This window comes from Cynoglossus semilaevis, chromosome 3 (assembly GCF_000523025.1).
Source record: "Cynoglossus semilaevis isolate Cse_v1.0 chromosome 3, Cse_v1.0, whole genome shotgun sequence".
NCBI lineage: Eukaryota > Metazoa > Chordata > Actinopteri > Pleuronectiformes > Cynoglossidae > Cynoglossus > Cynoglossus semilaevis.
The window spans coordinates 8,039,747-8,062,012 of NC_024309.1; the positions used below are offsets into that span (position 1 = coordinate 8,039,747).

The 22,266-nt window shown below is 40.2% G+C and overlaps 1 protein-coding gene across 1 annotated transcript in view; it reads right to left on the reverse strand.

Moving 5' to 3' along the window:
- Positions 1-22,266, reverse strand: part of odad2 (outer dynein arm docking complex subunit 2) — a 36,580-nt gene that overhangs the window by 3,244 nt on the left and 11,070 nt on the right. Inside the window, exons 11-20 of the mRNA XM_008307735.3 lie at positions 15,924-16,070; positions 15,511-15,720; positions 14,538-14,771; positions 13,841-13,951; positions 13,591-13,745; positions 9,487-9,667; positions 9,314-9,375; positions 7,246-7,360; positions 3,669-3,857; positions 3,308-3,529 (exon numbers count right to left, since the gene is read on the reverse strand). Of these exons, the coding sequence (XP_008305957.1) occupies positions 3,308-3,529; positions 3,669-3,857; positions 7,246-7,360; positions 9,314-9,375; positions 9,487-9,667; positions 13,591-13,745; positions 13,841-13,951; positions 14,538-14,771; positions 15,511-15,720; positions 15,924-16,070 (1,626 nt within the window). The remainder of the gene's footprint in view (positions 1-3,307; positions 3,530-3,668; positions 3,858-7,245; positions 7,361-9,313; positions 9,376-9,486; positions 9,668-13,590; positions 13,746-13,840; positions 13,952-14,537; positions 14,772-15,510; positions 15,721-15,923; positions 16,071-22,266) is intronic.

The window sequence follows — 22,266 nt, forward strand, 5'->3', positions numbered from 1 at the left end:
ACTTGTTAGTCATCCCCTCGCTGTGGTAGCACCAACACTTGCTCCACATTCGAAAACTGGATCGTGACTTTTTTGAGGTTTTTGCACTTCAGAGAGCTCCAGTGAGTCCTGACCTCCAAGAAGGGAGCTGGGTACAAGCCCCCCCTCAACGCCAGCATTTAATCTAAGAGCAGGAGTGGAGTCTGTGAGGGCTGCGCTTACACACACAACCTATTGCACGCGGAGGTGTTATGGTGTTAAGTGCGCTGCTTCAGACCACTTTCGCCTGCAGGACTTTAAGTTAAAATTCCCTTGTGCCATGTCTGACAGCCATTATGGCTCAATCACTGCCCCCCTCCCCTCCATCCCAACCTCACATTTTCCAGGTTCTAGATTTTAATGTGGAGGCCAACAGTTCTAACAGACAGCAGTGTTTAGCTGGGCATGTTGATGTGGGAAAACAAGGCAAACATGTGCTGCAGCCTCCAGTGAGAACTGGACTCCTGCCTTTTCTGTGTCAAATGAGGAAGAGGAAGATAATCATAGACTTAAACCTTAAATCTGTTTAACCTGAAGGACAGCTGGGGCATTTTAAGTCTGGGCCAAAGACAGAGAGAGGCTCCTAAATATTACACTTCATGGATGTCAACAACACGGTTGTCATAACAGAGAGACACACGTCTTCTGTATCTTCTGCACGCCACACACCGCAAACCTGAAGTCATGTTTTGCACGGACAAAAGTGTAGACGTAAACCTATGATGTTCTGCTTGGTTTTAACTCCCTCCCTGGTGTTTGTGTAATTTCGTGTGCCTCCCACAGCGTTGCCGCTCACTTTTACTCCCACAGTCTGAGTATGTGCGAGTGAACGAAATTAAAACAAACATGACCTGTGCTGCTGCCGAAGTTTGCTCGTAGCAACAAAGGAGCAAACTTTTTTTTTTCTCTTTCAGATGAAATAAACCCAAAATACATACAAGGACCTGGCAAAAGCCAAACTCTGGAATACCCTCAGTCGAAATTACCAATAATTACCATCCGCATTTTGCAATTTTCATCAATTTACTTCACAAAGCTTTACTTATGAAAGAGACTATTTAATACAAATAGCTGGCTGAAGCCGTCTAGGAGGATTTATGAGTTCAGCAAACAATCCCCAGTCCTTGGAAGCAATGTAAAGCACAGGGAGAAGGAATGTTGATTTTGTACATGACACAAAATGAGGCACATCCTTATAAAACTGTGAGATACCAAGAGTGGATGTCAAATCAAACGGAGCGGCCAATTCATCTCCAACTAAAAATTCCTTTTTCTACTGGTATGTGTTTCTGTGAGAGCAACTGTACTGCACTGTAAGTTCTTGGAGCAACACTGCCAATCCCTCACATCTGAGATGATTTAAGTTGAACCGACAACCTGACAGTTTATAGTTCAAATGTTAAAACGTATAGGATGTAAAAGAAAATGAAAAAAAAAATTGAATTTTGGTTGTGGCAAAATGTAAAACATTTATATTGTACAAGTTGCTACCTGGAAAACCAGTGTGGAAACCCGTCTGTAAATGCGAGGGTGTGGAGCCGTTCAACATGTGTGTGATCAAGAGTGGAGGTTAACCACCTTCAGAGTTGAGCAGGGCAGCAAAAGAACCGAAAATGTGGTTTCAATAGTACAAGGAGACGCCCAGATCTTTGCACACTTCTGTGAATTACACACATGGCCGTGTATCAAAACATGATAAACCCTTGGCACCCCATTCAAAGCTGCTGCGGATATTGAAGATATTGTTCTAATACGCTCCACACAGCAGCGTGTACAGACAATGATGACGGACGCTGACTTTTTCAGCGCCCTATGAATTGTGAGGAGACGGGGGAGGAGGGCGGGGGAGAGGGTTCACTAACTCTAATGTTTTCTCTGGGCTCAGGCAGGTAAGCATGAGACAGCAGCTGAGACTTAAGGCCAGACTGAACAATGGGGGCGCCTGTGTTGTGTTTCCATGTCTGAGTTTGGGAATGGACGCACGGCTGCTGCTGCTGCTGCTGCTGCAGTTCCGTGTTCTTTGGTAATTAAGCTCTTTAAAAGTCTAAAAATACATTTTGGAGAAGTGCTGCAAATCTTTACTGGTACATTAATAAGGGCAAACACAGAGGCATTAAAAAGTTTAAAAAGGGTGGCATGTCTTTGATTCACACACACACACACGCACACACCTACACATGCACGAGCAGACACAGAGCCGAGTAAAAAAAAGAGCACTTGTCCAGTTTTTGTGGCTCAAACTACAAAAACAATTCATCCTAATGACTTTTGCAAATTGGACATAACTCTTTCAGAACACCCAATGTTTGGTCCAGCTACCAATTATAGCACGTGTTGAACCGCACACACTATAACAGCACATCAAGCTAAAGTATACTGTTTAATGAACATGGGAAAAAAAATCTGGCTGCGACAACAGAACCACTTCATAATTTATATTGCAGTTGTTATTTAGAGGCAGAAGAAAGGATTTAAAGTCGCCGTGGCCACAAAAAGAGTTCTCATGTGAAAGTTCCTCATCTTGAAACACGGCTAAATTAGATATAGCACATGGTAATGTTTTCCCAAAATGCTTGAAAAATGGGAACACGGCCATCTGCGACAAGACATCAATTACAGCATTATATAAACTAAAAATTTCTCTGTTGCTGACAGAGACGAGCATAAGCAGTATGTTGAGCCGAGCGTGAACCTGAGCTGACAGAAGGAAATGAAGGCAAAACAAGGCTTGGACTGAATGCTACAGAACTTCTGTTGTGTTGAAGAAAACTGGCATATGAAGCGCAGAGTTTAAAAAAAAACATTGTTCTATCATAGTCTTAAATAGCTCTCACCCAGTCCCTGGCCTGGACCCTAGCGTTAGTGCATTCTACCATGATGTCCAGCAACAGCCCTTAGCAACAGTTACCCCAAGCTACAGCCCTTTGACTTATGCTGTAATGGCATCTAGGGTCTACCGGAGAAATGGCACTTTGCACACACTGAGCTGTTTGCTTTTCTGAATTCCCATGACAGCTAGAAAGTGGAGTCATGTTTCCGCCACTGAATAAAACCCACTTTGTTTCTGCTCCACCGGTCAAAGGCTCTGAAAACAGTCACAGCTTTTCAAAGTTTATTACGCGGTGCTTTTCACACATCACTAAAACAAAGTGGTGGGAGGCCAGGGCACATTTCCCCCAATGCAATTACACCAAGTTTAGTCTCCAAATCACTAAATAAACTGGACAAATACCTTCAGGGTGACTTATCTGCAAGGAACAAAAAGAAAAGATTGGGAAATGCCACTGACCTTTACCACTCCTTTCTCGTGCATGGTGATGCAATTATTGGGATCCTTGGATAACTGATACAAGGCCATGGCTGTGCTTTGGTGGACTCTGTGGTCTTTGGACTTCAGGTAGCGCACCAGTGGGGCCACAGCCCCAGCCTCACCAAAGGAGGCCCTGTTACTTCCCCACATGCAGCAGTGCCCAACGGCCTCAGCGAGGTGTCGACGAAGCATGTCATCAGTCTGCAGAGAGGAAGGTGGAGAATAACAATGTCGTTGGTTCCATTTAGCTGTAAAACTCTTACTCAAGGCCAGTTATTTTAAACATGATAATACATGTATAGTTCTTGAATACTAAAACCTTGTTTTGAAGTACACTTACTGTGTTAGTCAACTTGGCCAGCAGCGGGACAACCCCGTGATCAGTAAGGACTGCCAGGTTCTCCTTGTCTTTGGCTATTTTGGCAATGGCAGCACAAATGCTTGCCAAGACCTCCTTGTTTGTTGACTTCAGCAAATTAACAATCAGTTCCAACCCACCGACCAGGGAGCGCACCATTTCCCCTGCATCCTATAGTCAAAGAGACTGTTATTAGCTGGAGCTTTAGGGAAGTGAACATGGAAGAATTTGACGAAGGAATGAAGAAGGATAGCATAATGGATGATGAGAGAAAGGTCGCAAGTGGGGAAATTGGTTAGCCGAAGAACACTGAAGGCACAAACAAAACATTTTTATCACTTTTGCCACGGCAAACCCCAAACCGTCTAACACACACGTCTATCTTTATCTGTGTAAAACACATGCTTTTAAAAATAAAAGCACCCTCTGCCTTGGTACTACTGTGTTCCCAATGGCAAGCAATAAATCTGACATCTTTGTAAAACCTCCCCTCTCACTCTACTATGTCATAATGAAGATAAAACATAGAATTTAGAGAATATAAGTAACATTTAAATCTAATGGACCAGGCTGACGCAGCATAGACTCAACATTTCATGGTTCAAAATCATGGCACCAGTTTGTACCACAGGACTTTGAGCCACTTATAGGGCTATGTCTACCAAAGCTGAGGGAACCACAGCGGAAGAGCTGGCATAGACACTGGCTTTAGTATGGCTTGGCACATCAGGCTGCTGTTTAAAATCACAACACACCGTATCATTGGCCACATAAGAATACATAAAGGTGGCTGAGTCTGTAATGTTCAGGGCTTTGAAAATAGAACAGAAATTTCCCCAAAAGCGTACAATTATGGATTGGAGGATGCAAATCACAAAGGATGCCTAATTTGAGTCCATTTCAACATCAATCTACATGTCCAGGGCTGATGTACACCACACCAGTGCGGTGTACAGTAATCACTGAATTTATTATGTGCACAACATTGTAGTTCTTCATTATGAAAATTACAGGATTTTACAAAATTCAGTCCAAACAGAAAACAGAAGCTGTTCTGCAAAGATGGGCGTCAGTGACTCTGAGAAAGTGTGATGTGCAGCTGTGTTCATTCTGATAAACACTACTAAGAACAGGTCATGTTGCTATGAGGATGCTGTGCCAGAAGATTAAGATTTCCAAGCGCTGGCCCAGTGAGTTCATAATTTAAGATTCACAATTTATTTATTTTTTTGTTATCTGTACAAACCACTGTATTGTACAGATAACTGTTGCTGTCACTTAGTGACTGGAGGCTGGTTTATCATATAAGCATTACAGCAGCTTTACCCTCCTCGCCCCCTGGCTTCTCACAGTGCACCCTGAGGGGGCCCCAGCCCACTGTTTGATGTGAAACATACAGACAAGATAAAAATTTTGAAAACATTCTTGGCAAAGAAATTTCATCATATTTTTCAACATCTGAGGAAAAATGATGTGCTAAATTAGGATTTTGCCAAAAAATTCTAAGACATTTATTCTTTATAAAAAGAAATTCTCAAAATGCTATAATTTGATGAGAAACATGCAGACAAGATAAAATTTTGAAAATATTTTTGCAAAAGATGTCATCATATTTTCAATATCTGACAGAAAATGGGAAGCTACATTTGAATTATGCCAAAACATTCTGCATTTTTATTCCAAAAAAATTCAAAATGCTCTACTTTGATGAGAAACATGCAGACAAGATAACATTTTGAAAAAAAAATTGCCAAAAAGTGTCATCATATTTTTTCAACATCTATTGTAACAGAGTAAAGCAGTAATGAGCCGGGGCTGGGAACTGACCCTCTGACACATAAGAAGGCCTTACTTTGTAAAACTGATGAAGTCCCTTCAGCAGTCCTTGTGACAAAGGAAGCTCTCTCAAGCCACCAGCTGCGTAAGACAAGCCAGATTTTTTTTTATGTCCTGGACGGGCTACAGAATCTTAAAAAACCACAGCATTATAAGGCCCTCCTGTTCTCCTACCCAGGACGAAGTGAAATCGAAAACACATTATCTGCTTTGCGTGATTTTTAGTTAGATGGAATAAACCGAGTTGGGGAAAGTAGAAGCATGCTCTTTCTTTACAGCAATCAGGCTTCTGTAACATGCAAGGGAAAAATAAACCAAGCATCTAAATGTGCCTCTGCATCCAGGCAAATGAATGATACACCCCATTATGTGAGACAGAGGGACCCGAACTTCCCTGATTGGGGAATGAGGTTGATTGTGCTTTTCACTATTTAGTCTACAATGGGATGGTGGACAAGTTCAACATAGCTGTAAGCACACTGCACAGCATCTCTGTGTGCAGTGGCTGTATAGCGCATCCACATTGGATGCATTTATGCCACACATAAAATCCACTGCTAACACAAACCACATGGGGTTTATATCTAAATAATGAATGCACAAAGCAGCTGTATCAGGTTCCCTGGCTCTGTGGGCAGAGAGCACTGTTCTACTACAGTCTTAGCCCCAGTCTTAGGAAAATCACCCAAAAAGCATGTTCATGAATTTCCTACACAATTGGTGCAATGACGTCCAGACAGACGTTGTCAACCATTGTTAGCACTACAGCCTCCTATCTACAGTTGCCGTGCATCAGTTGCGTAACAATTCAGGCTCTTTGTCCTAATACTCAAGACACCTGCTTGGATCTAATATGTGTTTAAACTGGACAAGACAAGATCCCACTGACAAGCTGTTTACCTCAATCACAGTGATAATCTAATAGAACAACATTACGTGTGTAGCTGGAAATGATACAAGTGCAGAGGAGATCAAAGAACTGCTGGAATGGAAGAGAAATCGGAGTGGGTTGACAACATAGCTGTGTAATAGTGGACTAAGGGCATCTGACGACAACATAATGGAGCTCATAAAGTAGGTAAAAACAAACTAACTCTGTCATTTTTCCACAGGTCCCAATTCTTTGTTAAGGCCTAAATTACTAACAACACAACTCAACTGTTTAGTAAAAGATTTAGGGTGTTATGTATTACCAACAGATGGTGAACATACTTTAAAAAAATCTGTCAAAATTGCATTTTCTTGACTCTGAAAACCTATTACATTTGACATGCAAAAGTCCCTCTGTCATTGTTATATTTCATTTGCTAAAGGTTTTAATTTCACTGCAAAGCTGTGTTTGAACCAACAGCTACCATGTGTTATACGTGCATATTATACGAGTATGTGAGTATTGGTTGTATACAGCCTTCAGACTGGAAAATCAGAAGCTAGCTCACAGGATATTGCTTTGTCTCCTGGCCCTCAACTCTACTCGCCAGTGTGCCAAAGTGTAGTCTCTGCTTCGTATTAGCTTGAGTTTCATAGCTTGGAAACACTGCTGTCCCTGCTCGGTTCATGGCAGCACCAACACATGAGCCTATTTAGCTGATAACACAAAGTCAGCTGAACATTTCGACGTAAAAGCGAATGTGCTGATGATGAGAGTCAACCGTGGAGAAAAACAGACAGAACATGGGGGACAAATTGATAACATTAAAGTTTGTGTTTTATTCTGCCATACCTTTGCGTTCTCAATGCACGGACAGAGAGCCCAGGCTGCACTAGACTGGACATCAGAACTGGGGTTCTTCAATAAGGACCACACCAAGCGGACTCCATCGAGCTGGTCAATGATTCTGCAGAAAGAGAGTAGGAATAAGAAAATGAAGAAAAGTTAGATTCCTGTTATTCAGGCCAGCAGCAGCTTGAACAAAACTAAGGACAAGTGGCATCAGAGCTATGATCAATTTAAAGATAAGCCTCCACCATTATTAGTCTAGTCTTGGTCCACCCCCCCCAAACATTGCCTGTGCATATGTACCACTCTCATATAAAAGCCACATACAGTGCTCTGTACATGCATCTATAATTAGAAAAAGACCACCTCACACCTTATGTTGGTGGCTTGTTTTTCAACCAAAGCCAAAAAGAGGAGCCTCTTCCAACTAAAACAGAGTCGGCAACAGGTCGCCCTGTATTTCATAGGGTTTGAGAGTGAAGTTTACTTAAGCAAAAGCTATATTTCATGTTGCATACATGACTGTAGTGAAAACGGCAGTTGGAGTCTGGGAGCTCAAAGTGTAACACCACAGTGCACCCGTTGTCTGGTATAAACAACATGTAACGTGTTCCCCATGTGTGCTTCCACCAACAAGGCCGACATTGAATGCTGTCATAATTACTTAAACACTCCCTAATCACGGTATCTCCGTGACTGGCAATGAGTGAACACTCATCAGGGACATCACCTGCGCCATCTGTCTTCCGTTTGCACATAAATCAGTCTGGAGGGATCGTAACATCCGCATTCAGTCTGTAGGGTCTCCAAAAAGACCCTGTCTTAAACAAAAGCGAAGCATTGTATTGTTCGCCAAAAAGGCTTTATTTCAGCATGAAACTGGTCTCAAAAGATTAGTGACAAAGTGGCAGCAGACAGTTATGGATTAGGGGAAAAGGCTGCCAGGGTTTACAGCAATTAAACACAGTGTATAGAAAAAACAAACAACTCTGTGTGCATTTTTGGAAAAGTTAAAGGGCAGTGCTTGCGTGGGGCGTCATGGATGAGCAGAATCATAACAGTGTTGATAGAATAACAACACTGAGCTAATGAGCTAAAGGTGGCATTAAAGGAAATATTTAGTTTAAAAAAAATCCCCTATGCATCATCAGCATCATCCTAGGTTAGCGAGGCAAATCTGTAAAAATGCACCAGGTTAAATAATAATATGACTTGAGCTACGTCTAAATGCACAGCACACTTCTGAAAAAACTGAAAAAAAACTCCCAGGGAAATAAGACAACACTGTTTACAGGCACGTGTTAAGGCTGTATATGTGAATGTTGTGAGAAAGAATTACCATTTGTAAAATACAACAACTCGTGGCTCCATGATAACAAGTCCAGATTACTTTTTACTGGACCAGTAAGTGTTTGACTCCTAACTGAGCTCACTGTCTGAGTAACAATGTGAATTCAGACATGAAGTTTGAGTCATTTGAAACCAGCACTAATTAACAAGTGTTCCTTGTAAAACCAACGGTCGCAGATGAAAGCACTGTATTGTGCAGTGTTGAGGATGAGGTTAAATGAACACAGAACAAAGACCGCCCTGACTGTGGTTCACCGTGTTTTCCCAGCAACGTAGTCCTGGACGGGACAGAGGATTTTGATATGTTCATTTAATCAGCTCCAGTCTTGACTCTGACCACAAAGCCGTAGTTAAACACTGGGAATTAAACCGCAGCCATTTTTAACACAGCAGGTACAATAAACAAAGCTTTAAAATCTGTCATTAAGCCCAGGATGAATGAGAAGCCTACCTGTGAGAAAACAACTTAAAGGACCGTAGATTTTTCTGTGCATCGCCGTCATGACAGCTTAATGATACAGGAGTCTGTGACATTCACTTGTCTAAACATATGACTTCAACCTCCAACCAGAAATATGTGTGTAAAGTTAGTTTAGTAATACCAGTGAATAGGCTGCTAATCATATTTGAGAGACACCTCATATGGGGCAGTGTGTCTTCTGTCAACTGCATACTAAAAGCCAAAGCCCACATTAGCTAGTTAGGAAATGAAGAGACTCACGCCATGTTGTCCTGGTCTGTGGCACAGGCACCCACTGTCTTAGTTACATTCACCAGCAACGCCTGGGTAAATGACAGAAGTTAGTTTATGAATCGGTGTGGACTGTAGGTATAAATAGAAACATTTTAACCACATAAAGACCGCCGGAGACAACATGAGGAGGTTCCACGTGCCTGATTTGTTCCGTTGAGCAGGTCCACCAGAGGCTTGATGCCTCCACACTTGCGGATGGTGGTCTTGCTTGCAGGGATCTGAGCAAATTCTCCCAGTGCCCCGACCACATTTACCAGCACTCCTTCAGGCTGATCAGTCAGCAGGTCAACCAAGGACTCCAAGACGTTGTACTTCTGAAATCTTTACAGAGAATAGATGTGGCACAAAGGACTACAAACTATAATAAAAATCTTTGTGTTTTTTTAATGCATCTAATCAGATATGTATTTAACTGAAAATAAATTGTTGATATAATTGTTTTACATTTATTAAGAAGCTGCTGATAAATTACATTATTATTGACATACAGTTTGACTGCTCATTGTCACATTTTTACATCATTTGGACAGCAGCCAACTTACATGAATAAATTCTAATAAAATCTATGGGAAGGGTCACTGCCTCATGTTGACCTTCTGTAAATAATTAAATTCATGGTCATATCATTTGGGGTGAATTTTTTTTTTTAGGGGGTGAATTTTTTTTTTAAATTAAACTAATGGTGAGACTGGCAGAGACAATGAAAGACTATAGATTCCATCTCTTAAGCCAGAGATTCTCAACTGGTGGATCAACAACCAAAAGTGGGTCACTGACTATTTTACAAGAGGCTCTATAATGCAGGTTAGTACCCGACATTTAACATCACAGGAAGAGACATTCAATCTCTTCAAACACAGATACATACACAGATTCTTATATTGTGGACTGCATCAAGTCAAACACTCAATTTAGGCTGCAGCTTGTCATTATAAGGCAATGGTTGGTCCTGGAGAGAGACGAGTTGAGAACCATTGCCTTAAGTCATACTAATATAGCCTTCAGTAATCTGACAGATGACAGGTAGCAGCTACTCAACCCTTAGCCACACATGGGGACAGCTCTCTTAATGCAACAGAATGATACAGTACAAGCAGTTTTCCCACAACTGCTGACAGTTGTCCCTTGCATGTATTTTGCATAACCCAAGCTTTGCTGCGGTTTGGAAACCCTTCCTCCCTCTTTTGCTGTGATTCTGCCTTGTTTTCCAGTGCTATCGAGTGGTAAACTACAGTAAACATTTTAAGGGGATATACTGTGGTTGAAAAAACCTCAACAAACCTCTGATGTACATTTAAGCTCCACGACTGTTTTTATTCACAGTTACGGTTGCTGGCATCACGATCCCTAAGCCATTGTCGATGGCCAAGGTCATTTGGTTTTGGTCAGGGTCCGTTGAGAAACTGCCTATTCTTACAAGTGAAAACACTGCTAATGAACACGGGAGCTGCCAATGTTAACTTTGGTGAAATGCACCATAAAAAAAAACAATGGGTTTCCAATGCCATCAGTGAAGTGTCATCCACAGTGGACTACTGCAGAATTATCTTGTAATCACAGACATAACTTTGATAAATGAATGGTAAGTCGTGTCTGTTTTTGTTAAGCTGTCCCTGACTGAAGTAATTATGCCATGGCAAGAGTAACATTACACAAATCTGCCTGAAGCAGCTCCTACTGCAAACACTGGGCTCCACTCAACTGGAAGCTCCATTAAAGATTGTCAGAAGACACAGGAACCACAGCTTATGATTGATTGTCTGTCATTTTCCTTCCTCACTGCTCTGCACCAGCCACACATGTGACTTAGTGCAGGAAGATTAAATGAAGTCTTCTGTAATAGGATTTTGTTTTCAATAGGTGAGTGGCTGATCACTTACTTTTGATCATGTTGGTAGATAAAGAGGTGGAAATTTACATGAAGTATACAGTAGGTCAACACAGTATACAGTGGATAAGGCACTGAATGACTCAGGTTATGTATTTGTGAAGGTGAACCTCCTTTGGAAGAATAGACTTATACTGTATATCATACCGTCCAGGATTTTTTCAAATATATCTACACATCTAAAGGTTAGTTTAACTGTGGTTTGTCCAGACATTTTTTTCAGTGTCCATGCCCCATTTATACACAGGCATTTTCAAAAGTCATTCATCTATCTTCTCTAGCCTTTTCCAGGAATCTGAAGCTAATTCCTTTAAACACAGGGCAGGGGCAGGGCGGACAAACAGCTATTCATACGAACATTCATAACTTTGGTGAAGTTAAATTGAACAATTAAGCTAACCCCCCACTTACCTGGAGAAAATCCACACACATAGAGTAGGGAGAGTTTTCAGGTGGGACCGGAGATTACCTGGAGAAAATCCACACACAGAGTAGGGAGAGTTTTCAGGTGGGACCCAATTGCTGCACTTGAGAGACAAGGTTTAGGCGCAAGAAGTTTATTTTACACCGCACCACTAAACAGGGGCCTGCCCCCCACTTTGGGAACTATGATGAACCAACAAATAAATTAAAAAAAAAGTTCCAGTTATGATGACAATCATATTTTAGGGCTTTCATGATCCACAATTGAGAATAAAAATTACCAGGAGCTGCTTCTTATAACGTCCCACAGAATAATAATGACCCTTCATTTAAAAGAAGAAATTGTGTTGTTAGAACAAGCTCTGTTTCAACTGACCATTTCCCTACTGACTGTAATCTGTTTCCAAACTACCATCAAAGTGATTTTTATTTCAGCGCCTCACTCAGTCATGATTGAGTCTGAACTGAGCACCTGCCCTTAAAACCCTGTCACCATTATTAGCCTTACCTTTTCTGACAGTAATGGTTTGGTCACTCGATTCCAATCTGTGCCACACACAGACATCATGTGTGACTCAAATGATGGAGGGAGAGAATATGAAAGAAACAGATACACTGACTAGAAAATTCAAGTATGAATTAAGTCAACTGTCAACAGTGTGACAAGTCATTACGAACGGCATGGCACACGGCGGTGCTGGCAGGAGAAAGCGTGTTAGGCTGCCACACAACTCGTGGCCAGTGCAGCAAGCTGGTTTTATGATGCCAGAGTGGAGTCACAGGTTTTCCCATGTGTGTCATTTACTTTATTTGTTATTAAAATTATAAAGTCTTCATTCTCCAAAAGGAACATATCTGGGCTCAAAATGTCCATGCTGTCACTTTTTAAAATATATTTGAATCAAACAAATGTCTAACTTTTCTTGACACTTTGCTTAAACAGATGGTGAATTTTCCCACTTTGCTTTGAAAAAAACAACATTATTGTCATTTTGCTGGTTCTACAAAGGAATGCTGTGCTAACTGGATGTGGCAGCAGACACTGCAGCTCCAGTTGGGAGGTCTTAACTTAGACTTTAAGTGTAGGATATCATTCTGTCATATGTGATATATGAAGTGCTGAAAGATGTGTGTGACTGCTGCTGAGTGTTTTTTCAGTTTCTGTTTGTTTTGTTTTTTAGAACTGCCCAACAGTTTTAACTACACAGCGTCTTTAGTCAAGAGGAATAACTTTGACACATATTTTCTGTCGTAAAATTACAGTTTTGAGCGTGATTAAAAAGCAATGCCTTCCTTCTCTGGGCTAACGTAGAGGGAAAAGAGTTTGAATCAATTAAGATGTTACCAAGAAACAAAATAATGGTGCATGTTTTAAACATTATATCCTTGGCCTCGTAGTACTTCATATTACGAAGTACTGAAAGATCTACATAGCAAAAGTCTTGAGACAGTCATACTCATAACATTTGTACAATTCAAAATCAAACTAAAATCCAGATACTCCAATGCAACCCCTCAAAAAACAGGCTAAATAAACAAAATAAACCTGCAGTGTTGTGATAGAATATTTAACCTAGTTATTGACCAATGATTGAATAGGAGAAACATACTGCATCCATGCTGCATGTGGTGATGATATGACAAGGATAAGTCTGCTGGAGCCTTCCTACTATAACGACCACATACCATGGCGTTGCCGTGAACCACATCAGCTTAGCAAACCCACTCTCCCAACAATATGAGCATTGGTGGCTGTAGGGCTTAATAACCACTGGCCTGCCGTGCTGTCAGTGAGTCATTTGTCAAAGTCGTGAACATTTTTTGCCACTAACTCCATTTGTACAGAGACATAAATCTGTAAAGGCCTGGTATCACTGTGATGGATGTGTGTGTGTGTATGTGAAACGCAGTGATGCTGTGAGTGCAGTCATACTCAGCCACGTTCTCCACACTAATTGAACACTTCCAGATGGCCCCGGTGGCAGCAGCCAGGAGCTGCTTGTTGTTCACCTTGGCCAGCAGTGAAACCAGAGGCTGCAGACCTTTGTAGTTGCGCACCAGGTCTCTGGTCTGCTTGTCCGCTGCACACTGTAAAACAAACTGGATGTTACTCGCAGCTACGTTAGAACCACATACTATACGTATATTTCCTTTGGGGGCACAGGAGATTATAAAATGAATACCTTGAAGAGTGCATTTGCACAATGCATTTGTAGTTCTTCGTTGTCACTGCTCAGGTTTTTGACCAAATCCTTGATCATTCCTTCTTTCTGAATGGCAGTTCTGTAGCTCTCCTGCATAATAATAATAATAATAATAATAATAATAATAATAATAATAATAATAATAATAATAATAATAATAATAATAATAATAATAATAATAATAATAATAATAATAATAATAATAATAATAATAATAATAATAATAATAATAATAATAATAATAATAATAATAATAATAATAATAATAATAATAATAATAATAATAATAATAATAATAATAATAATAATAATAATAATAATAATAATAATAATAATAATAATAATAACAAGTTTACTTTACTAAGAACATCATATTTCAATGGAAATGAAGCTGAGCAGTGTTTCTGTAAGTGTGGCTTGTACTACAGTGTAGCTTCAACTCTTCATTTAACCTATCTGTGGAAGCAGGAAAACCATCATGTTAATATTGAATACGGTAGATTTTAATCTCAGCTGCTGTTGAGTTGGCTCTAAAGCTGTAAAAAATGCAATGTCAATATTAAAATTTTGAATTGAATTGAATTGAATGTAACACCCACATTTACAATTCCAAATGTTAATGACAAAAACAACTCAAAACTGAAATTCATGCCCAAAAAAGAGTATGACCTCTCACCTCTGAGGCACACTCCTGCAGGGTGCCCACCACGGGGATAAGCATGTTCTCATGTGGAGACTTTAGCAATCTTCCCAGCAGCGGGACACCGCCGGCCTTACGGATGGCCTCCTTATTCTTCGTGCTCTTGCTGCAGCTCCAAAGCGCTAACGCGCCACAGCGGGCCACCTCTACGTCCTTCTGTTGGTGTGCAGTCAGGCTGGCTAAATTAGGCACACAGTGCAGCAGGCTCACCTGGGCACAGAGGTCAGGTGCACAGACAAACATGTGGGTAAATATTTTACCAAACTTGACAAGAAGTCAACATGAAGTAATTAAAATTCTTGCATGATCTGGGAAATGATGGATAGCAGCCAAGGTAGCTCGTTGTTGGCTGTAATCACCACTGTCATTAAATTTCTATTAAAAGTGAATCAACGAGGATGAGAGAGTTAGACAATCAGATTAGAGGAAAACAGGTCAGAGGTCCAGTGCGGGCCTTTCTTCTGGTTCTCCGTTGTGTTCTAATACGTCGTTGCTGTCCAGAGAGACAGAGTATGCTCGTCAGCTGTGGGCTGTTACCCACAGCTCAGTTCAAAGGTGGTCTTGTACACTGCATGAAATTAATCATCCCTCACGAGTGACTCGCACATGTGAACATCCGATCTGAGGAAAATATACAAGGCACGCAGCCTTTAATCACAGGTCCCTTTGTCAACAAACACGAGGGCACGTCAGAGGATGTGAGGGACACTCTATCTGTTTTACCTCTACACCCACTGTGGGCTTTTTTTTAAATTGATGGGGCAATTTACTGCATCTGCTGTGCAGACTAAAAATAGGAGCAGGTGGATGATGGTTTAGATTTTTGTTTTGTTAAAAAAAACACATGCTAACTGAAAGAGGTTTAAACTATTAAGTGTTTTAGTAAAAAAAGGCAAATTAAACCAAACCTAAAAAATTAAAGTGACTATTTTCATTTGTCTGTACATACCAGTTTTTTAATCCCACCATACTGCCTCACAGTTCTTCTTGCCCTGCGGAACCTGGTCACACTGGCGATGGTCTCAGCAGCCAGAGCCTTGAGGTCCTTGACCGGTGAATCCAGAATTTTAACAATGCTCTGCAAACCCCCCAGGTCAACGATGGCCTGACGGATTTGCACATTGTGACTTATCTTCCTCAGGATTTTCAGAGATCCAATCTAAGCACACAAAGAAAACAAAAGAACAAAACCATTGATAAATAAAGATCAAGGTTTTATAACCTAAAACACAGTCATAAGTCAGGGCTGAACTTTCAGTTCTCACTCTCAGCCTCCCTGTAGCTGAAACACTGCTTGGCACACACACAGGTTCTGCTCATGCATGCAGACTATCCAGGTCCAGCTTTGGCACAACTACTCACTTTGCATTTGACTTCATCTGTATCCAGCAAGTTAATGAGGACTTCAAGGCCACCTACATCCCGGATGGCCAGTTGGCATGTTTCCTGCATTAAATTAAAGTCCAACATGGCGCACAGAGTGAGCACAGTGGCAGTCTGGTCACCTCCCTAGAATAACAACACACACAAAAAATGAAAATTAAAGAGGGAGAGAGAGAGTGGAAAGGAAGATATGAAACACACTCTACAAGCATTTGTACAAACAAGAGGAACACAGAACCCAAATACTACTCCTGCTGAGTATGTGTTGTTTATTTCACAGTCTTCTCAGTGTTTAACTTTGCGGTAGTAACCACTAGTAACCGATGGAAAGAATTTGTTAACGCATCGGGCAGCGTGCTATTGTGTCAAGCTCTAAAGCCAAGAGTCCAAGATGAAAAAAAAAAATCATGTTAATGGACTGAGGTGTGGGAGGGGACCTGTGGTGAAGGTCAGACTGGAAGTGTGTGACTAACACAGCTGATTACCAATGAATTATTTAATGTCCAAATCATTTATTCTGTGAGTTTTTCTTAACACTTTGAGGAAACAAGGTAGCTCTAAAAAAATCCCAAACAACACACAACACAACAGACACAAGCTAACATTGAGGTTGAACTGGGGATCATGTCACTGTAAGGCAGGAGTGCTTACCACTCTTCACCCATGCAGTTCCTTAAATCATGTGATCCATTCATTTCTCCTTTTTCTTAAATAGAAGAACACATCCCACACATTTTTTTATCCTGGGAAAACTAGGGCACAACTCTAATGCCAAGGTATTTCGGTGTCTCAGTGTTGTACGAAAAATATCATGTTCAAGTGTCCCTTTCACCTGGAGGATCTAAACTAAAGAAAGCATTTAAGACATAGAAAAATGAAACACTGTTCTGAAGTGTTGTCCTTTGCAGCAATGTGACTATTGTACTTTCAACTTCTAAATTTAGCATCCAACTACTTGTCCTCCTTTTTTTAGACTCTGCTCCCACTGTATAAATCTGCATAATTTCCTATCTGTGGACAGATGCTGACAGCGTTATGACACTCAAAACACCAGTCTTACAGTTGGCGTGTTGATTTGGCTGAAACGGTGTCCAGACAGTGAAGCAGTATTGTTTTCTTATTACCATATTTAGTCTGTTTCGTATGCAGCTGCATAACAAGCTTTGTCCACGTGCCACGGGTTTGATCGTCCAGGAGGAAGAATCTGTCGTCAGATAAAACAGCAGCAGCAGAGCTGTGATACCAGAACAGTTTTATAGCTTTTGATACGTGATCCATAATCGTCTAGTCCAAAACCGCCTGGCAGGACAACAGTCAAATATGATGTTTGGGGTTTTTTAGCAGTGTAAATTTTCCATAGATATATCTCTTTTTTTCAGGATTCCATGAGCGTGCATTATGGTAGTGGGTCCACAACTTTCCTGCAGTGCAGATAGGACTACCGTCACGTTGCCCGCACCTCAAAAAATGCACAATTTTTGTTTCAAATCTCCACTGAACTTTACACAAAGCTGCTACCCCTATGGCCAAAAGAAAAAAAAAATTACAAATATATGCAATTTCGCCTCTTCGGCACACTTAAAAAAACTAAAATTAAAATTAATTTAGCTCCACAATCACTTTGTGTCCCTTTTTGGGAGTGCTCCCCCCTGTTTGAAAACCACTGCTTTGTGTCACATTTGATATGATTTTAGGAGCACCACACACCTTGTAGAATTTAAGTTTTGATCATTTTATTCAAACACAGTAAAGTTACATTTACTGCAATCTGAAATTAGTAGAAATAGTCCTTTAACAGTACAGAAAGCTCAGGCAGTAATCTCTTCCATGCCGCTGTTGGACTGGACACAGACGACCTAGACTAGATTTTAGGTAGTGTTTGATCATATCTCCGACACAAGGCTGTGGTCTGACTCAGCAGGGTAACAACCATGTGGTCTCCATATCATGAATGTGAACCATTTGTCCATTACAAGCAGTGGATCTACTGCCTTCTTGTCTTTTTCATTCTCACCCTTCAAAGGATTCCGCAGACTTGGTGCATACCTTGTAAAAAACAGCGGGGAGAAAAAAAAAAGATCTACATACAGCAGTGAGAGAACAGAAAACAGATCATGCACTTTCATTTCTCTTAGCTTTGGTCTTGAAGGTTCTTTAAAAACACTGACAACATCTTGACGGTCTTTTATGGTGTGAAGATCTTTGACTTTTTCGGAGCATGATACAGGGCAGATGTTCACCGTGGAATGAATTCAACCACTGTTCTACCTCTGAACAAGAAATTCAAAACGCAGTAAATATCTGTGAAATATCACCCCAGATACAGAACAGTGTGTACTATGAGTTTGATCTCTCAGCCAAAAGTATAAATTTAAATAAATCGTCTGTTTTCTCTGCAGCGCCACCTTTCATACAGAGGACTATTTTCAAGGCCACACATTCACATTTTCACCAAAAAAACCCAAAAATTAATATTGTGTGACTATGCATAAACATGCTGTTTTTTATCTACTCCAGCAATATACAGAAAAACTTTTTTTTCAAATGTAAACATGTTGATTAATCTGAATTTAATCATGATTAATCTTGCTTAATAACAACGAGGATTAATTATGAGAAAGAACAATTAATCCACAGCTACCCTATGATTATTCAGATTAAAAAGAATTTGATAGCCTTAAAAAAACATATTTTTTATGAGTATCAACCACTCTACACCCACTGGCACAATGCAGTGCAGGAAGGATGTATTAAAGTAATTCGAGACCGTTGAAGAGCCCTATCTAAAGAACTTGCATGGCTGTTGGAAGATGTGATGAACTCTCTCGGCCTTTAAAGATGCTCTGCACATTTTGTCTCACATTTATTTGCTGCAGGTGTCTACGGCTGAGCTGAAGCCCCTGCTCTGCTGAATGGAGGTCTTATTCTAGTGGAGTTGCTTTGCAGCAGCAGACTGAATCCTCCAGACACTGACTGCCCAGGCCTGAGCCACTGAAGTACTATAAATCATAGCACTAAGCATGTGGGAACAGCGATGGGGTTAACAGGGCTGTAAATGATACCCTGTTGACCTCAGCTCCTTTTCACAAAGCGGTCGTGTGTACGTATTCCGCACAAATGTGCGTAGCTCAGACTCTAATGCCAAAAAGGGGGAGGATGTGCATATTAAATACAAGTGTTTAGATAGCTTACAGTGTATCGCAGATAGGCTCGGGACACTGCCAGGGCTTAACAGAGCTCAGAGTAACAGAGAAGCATCTTGGCAGAGCCTGAGCCGTGGACGATGCAGGAGGTTTCATACATCTCTGCAGTCTTCTGCCGACACACTCGGGCTACTGATGACAAGAACAAACTCAAACCTTCTGCTCTATTACGGTGAATGTACTGCAAAGGCAGAAAGAGTGATTACCAGTAGTTTTTGTTTCATATTTGACGTACGTAACTTGATTATCTAATAGCTCTTTCTGTCCAGGACGATGTTGACGATATGCATATTTTACACGTGGCCTAATTCGAGAATGTAACGATGTAATTATTTTGCGAGTTATCAGGATTAAGCGGGCAGAAAATGACTAAACATTTGTTAACGTACAATTTGGAATTATTTTCCTAACAAAGAGCATGAAAATGACCAAATACTTACGGCATAATTAGCTACAAATTCAGCATGTAAGATAATATTGGCTCTTGACTGGGGCCAGGATTAGTTTTAGTGCAGCAGGCAGAAGAATGTGTTTCATATGAGCAGAGGGTGGCAGTAGTACTTGGACTGCCCAGCAGAGGGGGAGAAACTTTAATGAGGACTGAACACAAAAACATGTGTCAGGTCTTAGAGCTGCCTAATTGTAATTAATGATATTTAAAACTTAGGATGAAAATATACTTCTAGCTGAATATTTTCAAAGGCAACAGAGGCGGACGGCACACTTTCAGGAACATTTTTTTGTTTTTCTTTTGTTGAGTCTTAAAAGCAAAAAATGCAAAAGTCACTTATTACAAAAACAAATAAATCACAAGACCCTTATGTATTTTAAAAAATGAAAATGCAAGAAAATGAGATCAACAAAACACAAAACAATGCCTATTGGTTAACTACTAGCATATTGAAAGTCAGAAATATTTATATTTTTGAGGATACCAAAGTTGTTTTGTGTTTTGAGGAGCCTTCTGCCAGTCTAACTGAGAGCAGCTGCTAAGTTTTGTTGTTATTTAAACTCGGGCAAAACACACAAATTAAATTGTTGGCTTTGTTGGTAAAGTTGTTCTTTCAATCCCTTAAATAAAACAAGCCCGTTCGTTCTAATCCATCACATCAGCCAACAGGATTCTCAGTGTTTCTTGTTTTCGTACTACACTGATTGCACATACATAATATAAGGTACAATTATGTGTAATTAATGTAGCCAATCAAATGCAAAGTAATTTCCTGTTTTCAGAAAAATTGGTACACCTTAAAATGCAGCAAAAACAAAGAGCTACAGTTTGGGTATTGATTACAACCTTTGATGCAGTACAAACATAACCAATTATTCTGTTTGTTTGGTGTTGAGTTTATGTCTGCAACACATGGAAGTTTGGCAAGACGCAAGTAAGACTGAGTAGGTAGAATTCTGGAGAAAAGAAAACTATGAAAACCCTTTATCTTATTGTTATTTATCGTTAGGAATATTTTAGTGAGAAAAAGCTCTGCATGCAAAAGCAAAGAGTGGAAACGGCTGCTGAATATGCATGGCCTCCAAGACTTTAACAGACAATAATCAACCCCTGAAACAATACTGTGATGTACTCTAAGAGTTTACCGAGTCTCGGCTTGAGACAATAAAAGACAAAAAACTATTGAAATGACAGGTTTCACTCTGAATCGGTGAGACTTTCCGAGCCAAGTGTATATTAACTATTAAAAGAAAGGTAGACAATAAACCTAAGGAATATTCAGTTTAAATGTTTCATTCTTGAATTATTTTCAGTTTTCCAAAGCAGATATGTGTAAAAATGACACCTGCTTGACTGTCTAAAGGTATCCTGCGTTCCATAATCACTAAAATGCATTTTAAAAGTAAAGTGTGCATTAACAAATAATCAACGTCATGTATGTTGACGGCATATATTTTATGAGTAAATTGTCTAAAAAGGAGAATTAATTTGTTTAGAGATCAGACTAAAAGTCGTTCCTGTGCTAACACAGGATTAAGTGCATGACCAGATGTATTTTTTTGTACATTTACATAGTTTAGAAGAGTTAAAAATATAGAGCATGACATGATGCTAACATGGTGTGGTGGGACTGGAGGACAACCATACAGTCACACAAACATAGGCTTGACTAAATATAGAGTATACGAACATTGGGTCTAACAGAATTTGTGATCGCTTATGCCACTGGAATTAGTGAACAACCTGTTACAGATGGAGAACTCCAGCTGCACAAGTATTAAAAACAGACACGTATCCCCAGGCAAATACAACAGCAAAATATCATTAAGAACCAGAACATCAGAACATCCTTGCATGGCATTATAAAAGTGTAAAACTTCATAGAGTGCAAACAGTTGTCAAAAGTGTAACAGTAAAGAAGAAGAAGGAGGAGAAAAAAGATCTCCTCCTAAAATAAGACAGATATTTGACTTGGCTCGAGCTACGTTTCAGCATCTGATGGTAATGATATTATAAAATGACTTCTGGACAAACCCCATAAATAACTGTGCTGTGTGGTTTCCAGACAGATAGAGAGCCGGGCCGTGTTGGTTACTGCAATGCCACATCTTACTGGAGCAGGAATACATTCGAGCCTATAGCTCACGGCTCCTGCTCGAGAGTATAAAATGCAGAAACCATCAATGTTTTTGTAACTATATGTGCCTCTTTTGTATAGTTTTGCATCACAAGCCTTCTCTATTTTCAGAAGAATTCACAGTCAGGTTTTAGAGCTGGAATTTACACTGATATTTTTAGCTTTTTTTTCTTGCCTGGCTAAATATAGACTAAAATGGTGCTTCCCAGTGGCATTTTCTGAAAAGTTGTGCTGTGAACTATCTTACTTGACACCAAGAACTAAGAAACATCATGTATAGATTTTAGACCTTATATATAAAAAAAATAACTTTATGTCAGTTATTACTTCATTTTAACATTCTGCAACCCTTAAGTCTGTGGCACAGAGAGGTTTTGGTGTGAACTATGTCACTAAAATAGAAATAAAGCTGTCACTGTTCACTGAAGCCTTCTCCCTGACTCTGTCCAGATAAAGAGATAATAAGGCAGCACTAAGTACTGCAGGTCATACTGTAGGTATTTGGAGCCAGTCTAGGTCACCGTCTTCTTG